The following is a 13,068-nucleotide window of genomic DNA, read 5'->3' on the forward strand; positions in this document are numbered from 1 at the left end:
ATTCGTAACATAGTTATGGGTATTTCGATAGGTTTTCATTTAAACACTGAACTTCCTTGAAATAATACATTTATTTTGTTAGTTCTATCAAGTTGAACACGTGCTCCTGCAGTTTCAGAGTACGACACGTGTGAATGACAAAGGTGCCACCAGGAGGAACATCAATTGAGAAGTAAGATGTTTCATAATCATTCCTCATCCTTACAGTCTGATACACGTAGCTATATCTGCAATATACTTCGTGAGTCACCTTTTAGCAGCCCAGGCTGAATAATTCCCAAAGGCCCTCTCAGGCCAGGGCTGTTATGTAATGCCGTCCTATTTGCAAAGTGATGATGGTTGGTGAGAAAACGTAATTGCAAGATTATATCATTTGAGATCCAATTGTATGTTTTAATAAGTCATTTTCAGCACTCCCGCTTCGCTTATTTACTAGCTTCTACAGCTGGCTGGATAGTCCAACCTCTACGTCTCATAGAGTTGTTATATACACATGTATGCTCTACCTGTGTCAGACCGTAACAGGCCGAAGAGTGATTATGGAAAATATTAATCGGATGCTGCGCAACTGTTGTTTGGCCTGACGGCCTCGTCGTCAATCACACGCGTAGTACTCTGAAACTACCCAAGCATGTGTTCAACTTGATAACAATAATGAAACAAATGTATGATGTCAGTCGTATGATTTCATCATGTGATATAATCTTGTTTCATAACAACAATTATATTAACCAATCTTGTTGCAGGAAACCACAACAAAGAGAAGGAAATGTTAACACAGTGTCGCAACAAAGATTAAAAATACAAAACTACGAGAGAATATCAATTAGGCCTAAAAGAAAAAACAATGCGTTTGGTTCCGATTACCCGACCCCACCTAGTTTTTCAAGCCCATCCTCATTTTTTAGGTATACGTATTCGACAAGAAAAAAATAAAATTCCAAAAATTGTGAAATCTCGCAAGAAATAGATACGAAAACTGACATCAACTTAAAAAGAAAATATGAAAGTATTCTTCCAATCTGTAATGGCTGTACATCTGATGTGAAGACACCAATAGCACAGACACCATATGGAAAACGGAAAACATAAATACCTGAACTAGTCATTCACACATAAAAAAATCTACCCCCCCCCCCCACACACACACACCTATTCTAAAATTGAGCGTAATCAGAACGACGCAATTGTTTTGTTAGGCGTTATGGTAAATTTTCAATCTCAGAACTATGCATGGAGTCCGACATGTTAATCTCATCCATTATCATTTGTCCACACAGCAGTATCTTCTGAATATACAATTTCTGCTAATTATGCTAATTATCAAACAACAATTTTCTTACTGCTTTTTATTAGTTCTATTTCATGATATGAATCAAAATATGTTTATATGAATTGTATGAGACATACTATTATGTAGATTATTTTTGGGTAATATATTCATTTGTCTAGGTAATATATTCATTTGTCTAGGTAATATATTCATTTGTCTAGGTATGGAACAGTGATGCATGTCTTTAGTGTTACGACATGACGCCTGTCATGAACCCACCAAATAAATGTCATCTATACAGACAGTCATACGAATACACTGCAAATTATGACATTAGCTCGTTACATAACCAAAATTACTATGTTGTGTAAGTACAATCTGTGCAATCATCGATTTTTCTGTTTGCCGCTTAGTGAGAACTGGGCACCATATCCTGATTATAAATCTATATTACATACGACGAATGTATTTTCTGCAATTATCTTTTCACTATTTAAAGTGATAATCAATCAAGGTTACAAGGCACGTTATCAGAAACATTATGGCGTCAAAATAACATCGTCATACACTAAACCATGTCTGTATGTATGTATGTATGTATGTATGTATGTATGTATGTATGTATGTATGTATGTCTGTCTGTCTGTCTGTATGTATGTATGTATGCCTTTTTATATGTCAGTCAGTCAGTCTGTCTGTCTGTCTGGCTGGCTGGCTGGCTGTGAGTGAGTGAGTGAGTGAGTGAGTGAGTGAGTGAGTGTACATTAAGTGTCCGTCTGTGCATGTTACATTGTACATCTCTGTCTATCTATGAGTGTTGTATTGTAAATCTTTGTCTGTGAGTGTTACATCATAACTCTGTTTGTTTGTTTGTTTGTCTGTCTGTCTGTCTGTCTGTCTGTCTGTCTGTCTGTCTGTCTGTCTGTTTGTGAGTGTTGTATTGTATTTGTATTGTAACTCTATATCTGTCAGTGGTTATGGTAACTCAATGTCTGTGAGTGTTACATAATAACTGTCTGTGTTATATTGTAACTGTCTGTGAGTGTTACATTGTTAATTTCAGTCGTCTGTGAGTGTTACATTCTAAATCTGTCTGTCTGTGAGAGTTACATCGTCTGTTCGTGAGTGTTATATATTGTAACCCTGTCTCTGAGTGTTATACTGTGTATCTCTCTGTGAGTGTTGCATAGTAACCCTCTGTCAGTCTTCCTAGCTGTCTGTCACCGTCTGTCTGTCTGTATGTCTGTCTGTCTGTAAGTGTTACATTGTAACTATCTGTCTCTCTGTGAGTGTTTCAGTGGATCTCTCTGTCTGTACCTAACCTAAATCCCTGAAGTAATATTACGACAAATAATTTCAATGACGCTTCAATAAGTGGCACAAGAAACGATAAAAAAATAATGATTTGTTCGTTTATAAATAGACTGTACTTTTGACACTACAGTGATCTTGGTTGTATTTGTGAGTTGAACAAGTACCATATGTATTTTCATTTGTCCTAGATTCTAGTGTCAAAACAGAGCGAAGTACAAGCCATCGTTATCTCTAATGGCAATGGAACGAAGGTCGACCGGTTCTAACCAAAGAATGGTTATCTCTTTATTGATGATTAACAAATAGTGTATCTGGCTGTGAATTTGGCAGCTGGTCTATACAGGCGATCTATAGTTGCCTGGTTTATGCATACTCAGATATTTACACTATCTATGCATACCTAACATGTCATGTTGGGAAATATGAAATATGAAAATGAATATATAATACGCATACAAATTATGTATTATGTTCTTACCATACACTTTGATAGCATCGCAGTCTACATCCTTGGTTTTGTTAGTAGTGCAGTTTCGCCATAATCCAGCATGCACTGTATACCCAGAGTGGTTCGACCACACCCAGTAGTCGGACACCGTGCCGTAGGTGAACAGAGCCAATGCTGCGCAGACGAGGGCAAAGGCAACAATTTGACGTTGAGAAGTCATGTCGGTCATGCATTGGATTTTGCATTACTCAGATCCTGGAGTGATCATTCAAGCCATGACATCATTAGTCTCATTACGTCCTTGAGGATACTAGTATCACGGCCTATTGATATCAGCAGACAATGACATAATATTACTGTCGACAGACACCGTAAACAACTAACGTAGCCTCACCTTTGTGACAACCTTTGTTGCCATTGCTATCCATTTTCATCATAGTAGTGGATAATCACAGACTATCAGTGTTTGATTAATAAGTAATGGAAATTGATACGAAACTAGATATCAGTAACGGTCTCTATTGATATTATACCTACGGTCTTTGTGCATTCGACAAACTTACAACTCTATTATCGACTGTAATTTCGAGGGAGACACTAACACGAACGACAACTTAAATGAGGAAAAACGATTGACAACATTTACGCCAATAAAAAGTGGAATGACATCCTTTATTATATTTCTTGTTGAATGACACCCTCTCCTCTAGCTATTAAAAATGGAATGACAGCCGCCACTCTATAAGACAAGTGGAATTACAGCAAATCCTATGTGTTTATGCACCCCTCGCCACATTTCGTTTATTGAATAACACCTCTACTCTATTTTTAAAAGGATAACAACCGCCACTCTATAATACAAGTGAAACAACTGCAAATCCCATGTTTTGACATCGAACGACAACATTTACTCCATGGAAAAAGTGGAATGATGCTTAACCACATTTTGCGGTATTTAAACATAGCAATTGCTGTCATTCCACTTACATTATAGCGTAACGTGTGTACTATGGCTTGAGATTGATTCAATATGTGCAATAATAAACCGTGGGTGACCGAAATACTACAAGACATACCGAGGTACAGTTAATTACACACGTAAATGAACGCAGTTGGGCTTTGCAAAATTAGCTCAGCGGAAAGAAGATAGCCTTCAATACAGTGGCACTGTCTTTTTGGGAGGATTCAAGGCCAAGCTCATATTTTGCCGTGTTTGGAAAGCAAATGTTGTCTCTTTTCAACTGGGAAAATTAGAGGTATTCTAGTATATATGAAATGCCATCCTCCTAATTGTCGGCAAATCCGATGTAAAGGGACATTGGTTGGTCCAATGAAAAAAAGTTGTGTGATACGAAGGAGGATACAGCTGTGTGCTACACGAGACCGCAGTTCAAAATATCCTTCAAAAATGATAGACTGCATTTAGCTAGAAATCTCAGGAATTGTGCATGTATCAATGTGAAACAGCTTCACTTCGCAGTTTTCAACAACGCTGTTCACATATATGTTTTGAAACTACGCATGAACTGTTCAAATCCCAAACACATTTATGCCTTTTGATTATTCAACTAGGAAATGACGTAGCAAAGTCTCGCAGAATCTCCCCCCCCCCAATACTTTTATTACGTGTGATTGAATTTTTCAAATAGAATTTAACAAATGAACATTCTGTGACTTTGAAGTTTAGATATTAGGTAAGTTGAGCTGAAATTGTAACAAGTACATTACCGATGCATCACTATTTTCTTTATTCGTTCACGCTTGAGACTGCCTTGTATCAGTTGTTTTGATTCACCCAAAAGTTGTGATGCATCTCGACCTGTTGTTATTCTCGCACTAAGGTACTAAGGTGCGCCTGGTGAAGAGACATCGTATACGTGGCTAGAATTAGAAATTTAGATTAAAAGTTTGATCGTGGAGTTGCTTTCATCTAAAGTAACGTTTATTTGGGCAAAATTGGATAGTGTGGATTGCTATCCGGTGTTTAGGCGATCGTGTTGGGTCGATGGGTCGATGCGATCCATACAATGTGACAGATTGTGCAAATATGCGATGTTTGCACTAACTATAATAATATTAAAACTCAGTGTTAGCATGATATACAACAAAAAATTACAAATTGTCTCGTCTGGTTCTCATTGTCAATACAATAGTATACGTGACATAGCTCTGAAATTTGGTAGCGAAGTGAGTTGAATAACTTACGTGGCCATAGATGACATAATAATATGTACGTTATATATTATACTAGTAGTTTACTTTCCACTTGTTCAGCTGAATTATTTTGATCGTTTGATTAGAAAAAGGTCAATGCTGAAGCTATATTTGTAATGGTATCACGTACAAGTTAACAATGGAATGTGCTTTTATAGCCTGGATACTTCTCTATCTCACTCTCTCTCCATCTCCCCCTCTGTCTGTCTGTCTGTCTCTGTCTCTGTCTCTGTCTCTCTCTCTGTCTCTCTCTGTCTCTCTCTCTCTGTCTCTCTCTCTCTGTCTCTGTCTCTCTCTCTGTCTGTCTCTCTCTCTCTCTCTCTCTGTCTCTCTCTCTCTCTCTCTGTCTCTCTCTCTCTCTCTCTCTCTCTCTCTCTCTCTCTCTCTCTCTCTATGTATTGTTGAGATTGTTATCCCATTATCCCACCATTTTGTTTTCATAAATCTAACTAACTAAGCCTAAGTGCCCTGTGAATAGACCATAGTTCTCTTCCCTGTCAGTAATGTCATCAAAGTCAAAATCTGAATCACATGATTCATAGTAAGATTGAGATACTGTCTGTAACAACAACGAGTTGAGAGGGACAGAATTCCGCTTCATGATAGTATCAGCCACAGCATATTTCCTTTGGACTTGTATATAAGACTTGGTAGACATCATCTGGAACACACACACACACACACACACACACATCAATCTATCCTTCTAAAACCTACAAGACTAGACACTAGCCCCGTCTACATGGCACTAAAAATCCTACCTGAGGTAGGATTCAGGATAGTTTGAAGCCCGTGTAGACGCAAACGCGTCCTGAACCTGTCCTGAAAGCGTCCTGACTTAGGACACCTTTGAGAGGTTTCCTGAAACCCTCCTGACTTCGTCATATGACTGTCATGACGGAAGGTGCGACATCCACGCTGTAACCTTCCTACGTGTAGACACAAATCTATCCTACCTCAAGGACTTGGGACTGCCTCAGGTAGGACGACCTACGTGTAGATGGGGCTATTGATGAGCTATTGTGACATATGTGACATATTGTGGAAATATACGATGTTTGCACAACTATAATAATATTACAATTCAGTGATAACATGATATACAACAAATATCTACATTTTGTCTCGTCTGGTTCTCATTGTCAATACAATAGTACACGTGACATTTGGGAGCGAAGTCAAGTAAATAACGTGACCAGGAAACATAGAAGATATAATGATTTGTACGTTATAATACTCGTAGTTTACTTTCCACTTGTTCAGCTGAATTATTTTGATCGTTTGATTAGTAAATAGGTCAAAGGTGAAGGTACATTTGTGCCGAAAAACAGTAATGTAATACGACAGACATAGAATCCATGTATACAAATACTGACCATGACGAAACCATACACATTATATGCGAAAAAAAAACGCTTGTATATATTCTGGCATTAATTCAGGAATTGTATACACAAACATATGCGCAACTGCAGTATGGGATGTCCAGTTTATCCAGTAATTATCAATTTATCACATGTACAGCATATATGAGAATTAAAAACCAAAATAAAAATTGGCATGTGTTGTCCAGGATATAGAGCAATGAGGAATTACCCCACATATATTTGTATCTTTCTTCGAAGAATCAAATATAAATTTAAAGTAATTAACCTTCTGGAATTCACCATACATATATGCTACTAATAAGTGTCTGTAATTAGCAAGAAATTGCTGATAGGTTAACTTTGAAGGTTAATGTCAAGGTCGATGGACGCTGTCTTACAAGAAATATTGAATGTGATTGTATGGGGTTAGACACTTGAGTTGAATCAGAGTGTATTAGAGTTGTCGAGTTATGCAGGAATTTATTTATTCAGTACTACACATACTACACATCAATTCAGTAAAAGAAACAAATTACTTATACACAAGACACGCAGTCCCTGTATGCAACAGCTGGACCATCATTAGTCATGTGGATTATTCTCTCATTCAGCATAAGGCCAGACATAGAGTGGGTCTGTGTGCTGTGACAGAACTGATCATTGTACACTTCTCCATACCAAGGGACACTAAGAAGACATTTTGCCTTGAGTAGATGTTATTTATGGTCAAAGGTGAGTTTAATCTGAATGTTAGTTTTAATTAAGCTTATAAACATTGTCACATAAATACGTGCAAATCTTCACCTGCGTGAACCCATATCACCCCTGTTCTACCGAACTTTTTTTCTCCATACTGTTCGTGTATTCCTCCCAATTCTACTCTACGATCAAGCATAGACCCTCCAATTGATGGAGGGTCTATGGATCAAGTTATCGTAATAATTATGTGCTTTCAAAACGTAAATGCACACATTACGTTACATATATCGTTGGGAGGCATGGGTTCGATGAGTAGACTCTGTGGTACTTTTCTTTTTATTTGATAAATTTTAGTCTATCTAAAAATCATGTAGATTATCGATGTAGCAGCCGACACACACACTCACTCACACACACACACACACACACACACACACACATTGCTTCAGTACCATGCCTATAGCCTTTGAACCTCTGAACCTTTGTTCAGTTGTGCTAAAAAAATACTCACAATAACTTTTTATACTGAAAAAAAGAAGATACATTTGTACCCATTTCATGCAAAATCACACGTGACATGAACAACATATATTTCCATTGGGCAAATCGGGTATACATCACAAGTGCTCTAATTTTTAGATATGTATTGAATGCAACACTAATCGTTCCAATGCCGGTTTGTGTTGCTCAGCTTGTTAACAATGCAAAAATGCAAATATGAACATGTTGTTGGAAGGAATAGTCCAAATCTGAAATAGTTTACCTATCAACATTTCTGCTTGTTGTTATACTTTGACTGGTACACAAATTTTACTTCTATTTCCAGTATTAGGGGATTTCATTAGGCAAAAATATCAGATCACAATATTGGGAAGAGCAACAGAAAAAAAGAAATATAATGACTATGACTGGTTGAAGTTGTTCTTGAGTGGAACTCTTGAAAAAAAGATGAAAGTGAGAGTGTTAGATAATTATCTTGATGAGTATTAATTACCAAAACAGAGAAAATTAAAAAAGAGAAAAATTAGACATAATATCCACTCACATAATAGGAACACCAGAATTTAGATCTAGAAAAATGACTGCAAATGAAATTAAAACTAATATCATTGGCATGAGTGAAACAGATAGTTGTGATTCTGAGACTGTTTGAATACTGGAGACTGTCTCACAATTGAGCAAAAATCCTCCGGGGGGGAGAGATGTGCGCACTATGTTTGTTTTAATCACGCGGATCACAGAGTGATGACTATGCGGACTTACATTGTTCTGGTGATTTACACATTACAGCAGACTCTGGTCGTTCATTCCAATCTTTTATGGTCCTTGGTATGAATGAATTTTTGTAGATTTCGGTATTACAACTCAGTATGATGAGGGTTTTAGTGTGTCTATTTCTGGATGGTCTGTTGTTAAATTGAAGATGACACTAGTCAGCAGGGATAGCTACCAGGCCGTTGATGGTCTTGAAAAGTAAGTCTGGTCTCTTCTTCGGTCTGACAGAGGTTTCCATTTCAGATCTTTGAGATCTTTTCCATTTCAGATCTTTGAGCTTAGAAGTATACACATTGATGTCCCTATGGTAGTTATTTTTTTACAAACTGTGCTGCTCTTCTTTGGATGTTTTCGAGCTTGGTGCCGTCTTTCTTGAGTCCCACACAACTGAGGAGTAGTCCATCACTGATCTCACTAGTGAAGTGTAAGCCATTTCTGTGCGATTTTCGGGGTAATATCTTAGGTTTCGACGGATAAAACCCAATATGGCGGAAGCTTGAGACTTTGGAGATGTGAGTATTCCATTTCAGTGTGTCACTGATGGTTATTCGAAGATATGGGTTTTCAGATATTTTTTCAATGATATGGTGATTTAATGAATACTGATACACTAATGGTGATTTACGTCTAGATATTGACATAAGGTAATACTTTGTTGCATTGAAATACATGCCCCAATCTTGAGCCCACTTTTCTAAAGCTGTTAAGTCCTGTTGCAGTTGAACCTGGTCATCCGAGTTCCCTATTTGTCTATATAAGAGACAGTCGTTGGCGAACAGCCTCACTTGAGATTTTAACCTTAGTGCCAGGTCATTTAGGTCGAGGACCGTGCCCTGGGGGACTCCGGAGATCACTGAGCAGGATGTTGATGTTTCCCCTTCTATGACGACTCGTTGTTTACGATGCATGCGAAAAGCTGATATCCATTTGTGAATGTTCCCAGATATTCCATAGTTGTGTAGTTTATGTAATAGTTTCCGATGAGGTAAGTTGTATCGAAGGCTTTACTAAAGTCTAAGATCACTAGGTCTGTTTGAATTTTCTTCCATGCTGGAGGGGTGACAGGATATTATACTGTTCCAGGTGCTTGAGAATGTGACTACATGTAATATGCTCTAATACCTTACAGCATACACTGGTTAGTGATATTGGCCTGTAATTACTTGCTATATGTTTGTTTCCTTTTTTGAATACTGGGGAGATGTTGGCATTTCTCCAAGCTGTCGGTAATGTTCCTGTATCAAGACTTAACTGGAAAATGTTTGTGATACAAGGAGCTAGTTTGGATGCAGAGTTCCTGAGTATAAAATTAGATATGTTGTCTGGGCCACTTGCTTTACTTACTTTTATATTTCCCATAAGTTTGGCTACACCATCGGAATTTATAATGAGGTCTGAGATGTACAGTACAGTACAGTACAGAGCGCTTGTTTCTCATACTTTGACAATTGACAAGTAGGACACACAAGTTATGTTTTTTTTGGTAAGCACTGTGCTTTAGTGGTGGGTTTTTTTCCATGACAACACCCCCTAAAAATGTTAACTTTTTGTTTACCCCCCCCCCTAATTTTTCCTGGGAAAATTGATGCCCCCCCCCCCCGAAAATCCTTTTCCCCCTTGGAAATAAAATATGGAGACTCCCTAATGAGGTTAAGCTTGGGTTCATATCTGAACAAATGCACAGAGTCTACACAATCGAGTCAATTGTCATTATATGTAAATCAATCAATTACATGTTAAGCATTGATGGTTCCTGCCTTGTCTACATATAGGTGTTGAAGTAAATATGGTCAACCTGAGGAGAAATTTGAAGACAGTCATTCTCACCGGATTATTCCTGGCTGTAATTTATATATTTGTACACGTCTTGCTGTTTTTTAGATCAATCAGTCTATTTGGCCTGACACCTTTTATTGTAAGTTAATCTTTTGATGTATATACACTGGCTACATTCGATTTGCTTGAAGGACCCCTCCTCCACATCCCCATAGGTGTCTTTTATCTGAATTGTTGTATAAATCTATTCCCATGAGTACTTTCAAATATGAAACAAATCTACGCATTTTACCACCAATAAAACAGATTGAAAGATTTAATATTATCAGTATTAGAACTTATTCTTTAGTGATTCAATTTACGCCAGAATGTGTATATACATACAGTTTTGAGACGTTACACGTATGTGCATAATACGCGAAGTCAATATACCTATACCAGGTGGTGTCATGTGTACCTTATGTGAGTGAAGGTTATGTTATTCTTTTGTTTGTTTGTTTGTCTGTCTATCTGTCTGTCTGTCTGTCTGTCTGTCTGTCTGTCTGTCTGTCTGTCTGTCTGCCTGTGAAAAAAGATGTGTAAAAGACTACTGCACTTTTCTAACGAAACTTGCTACCGTGGTTTTGGTATGGTTTTGGTAAGAATTGGTTAAATTTTGATAAACACTTTATGGCTATTTGGTGTATCATTTGCATAATCAACCTTTTTCAGCAATTAGACTATATATCTTAAGAATGCGAGCTTTAAATTCCACATAATATGGTAAATATACCAATGACATCAAAACTCAAATATCATATAAAGCTTTTAGCTGAAGCTTTCGATTTCAAAATGTTATTAGCATAATTAATTATTGGTTATTAGCATTTGTCCTGGAAAGCTTGTTGTACCTTTTTGGTTTTAATGATTCATTTGCATATTTAATATTTGATGAATTTTCATTTTTTGACAAATATTGCTGCTACACAGCATATCACACATGTACTATAAATCGCTTTGATGTAGTGTTTAGGAGTCCCATTTTGCATGCTTCAAATTTAATAAAATTTGGACATATAAACATTAAGAAAGCGCCACCAGCCTCACAGATTGATCAAGATCAAACTTGGGACGATTTGTTTTGCTCGTTATCGTCACTTCCATTAGCTACTTATTTTTATTTTAAAAAACGACCTATTAAAAATTCTAATATCTAACAAGCTTATAAAACAAAGTCTTTTTTTAAGGGCTGCTCCTAGCAAAATCTGCCTAATTTTGTCAGACCCAGATGACCAATCCCTTCACACAAATGATCTTTAAACTTCAGTTCAGTGTTTAGTGAACATTTCTTTTTCTTGTTTATTTCAGAGACAGTCAAGTTACCTAGAGTCAAGTGCAAGTGCTAATTCAAGGTCAAACGAGTTTCATATTTATGTAAACGCTCCAAAGTCAAATGTGTCTGTTATTGGCCTACACACTTCACGGTCAAATAAGTCTGTTTTTGCCCTACACACTTCACGGTCAAATAAGTCTGTTATTGCCCGACACACTTCACGTTCAAAAAACACTTCAAGGTCAAATAAGTACATGTATGTTACTGACCTACAATATTCAAGGTCAAACGAACCTGTTTTTGGTCAACGCAATGTTACCGGATCTTCCAAGAAACAAGGAAAAGGGTTTGGTTTCCTACAACCTCATGACCACTTTGTGGTACCCAACATAGCACATTCTATCTTCTTTACATGTCATCCATTTGTTTTTGAAAATCTAATCAGCATGCTGGGTGCACACAGGATTATGAAGGCAGATAAAATTTTATTCCACACAGACTGCCAACCTGAGGGCGAATGGTGGCAGGAGGCAAAGGACCTTATTCCTACATTAATAATCCATAACATGACAATGCCAACAGAGGTGTTTGGAACGAACCTTTCAACTAATTGGCCTGAGCATGCTGCTGATGTTGTGAGACTGCAAATTTTGATGCAGTGGGGAGGTGTTTATTTTGACTTAGACACGTTTGTGTTAGCATCTTTAGACCCTCTACGTTATTACGACTATGTCGTAGGCAGATCCAGTGATAATACGTTAGCAAACGGCATAATTCTTGCTAATAAAAATGCGACGTTTCTGAAAATCTTTTACAACAGCTACAAAAACTACAACAGTAGCTGTTGGGCTTGCAGCTCAGTCATCAAGCATAATGAATTGGCAAAGGAATACACACACCTGTTGCATATCGAACCTGATAGCATGATAAAACCGAACTATGTAAAATATAAGGAAATATTCAATGGCAACTATAATTGGTGGGAGGAACATTTTACTGTGCATGTTTACATGAGACTATATTGGTCTGCAAACCGAAATGCACCACCGTTTACCAAGGAAAACATTAAGACATTAGACAATGCCTTTGGTGAAATGTGTCGATATATATATTATGGGTCACCTGCCTTAATTGATTCAAATGCTACAACATCAAAAGTACCGTAAGTGGTCTCAATACGTACTGGTGAAATTTAAATTTCATTAATCCGTATTCATTCACATACTTTTAGGAATAGCTTTGCTCAGCCAAACATAGCGCCTTCATATAGTTTGTGTCAGTTACGCTCTAAACGACTGCTTACTAGCCGTATATTAGGATATTTTCAACTTTCCGTACTTACACTACAGTTCATTTAAGGTACTGTAAAAACAGCAAACCTTCCTTGATA

The 13,068-nt window shown here is 37.3% G+C and overlaps 1 protein-coding gene across 1 annotated transcript; it reads left to right on the plus strand.

Moving 5' to 3' along the window:
- Nucleotides 1–11,932: 11,932 nt before the first annotated feature.
- LOC144439827 (uncharacterized) lies at nt 11,933–12,844 on the plus strand. Its single transcript, XM_078129060.1, has one exon. The coding sequence runs from the start codon at nt 11,933–11,935 to the stop codon at nt 12,842–12,844; it is 912 nt and encodes a 303-aa protein (XP_077985186.1).
- Nucleotides 12,845–13,068: the final 224 nt, after the last annotated feature.

This window comes from Glandiceps talaboti, chromosome 9, assembly GCF_964340395.1.
Source record: "Glandiceps talaboti chromosome 9, keGlaTala1.1, whole genome shotgun sequence".
Lineage (NCBI taxonomy): Eukaryota > Metazoa > Hemichordata > Enteropneusta > Spengelidae > Glandiceps > Glandiceps talaboti.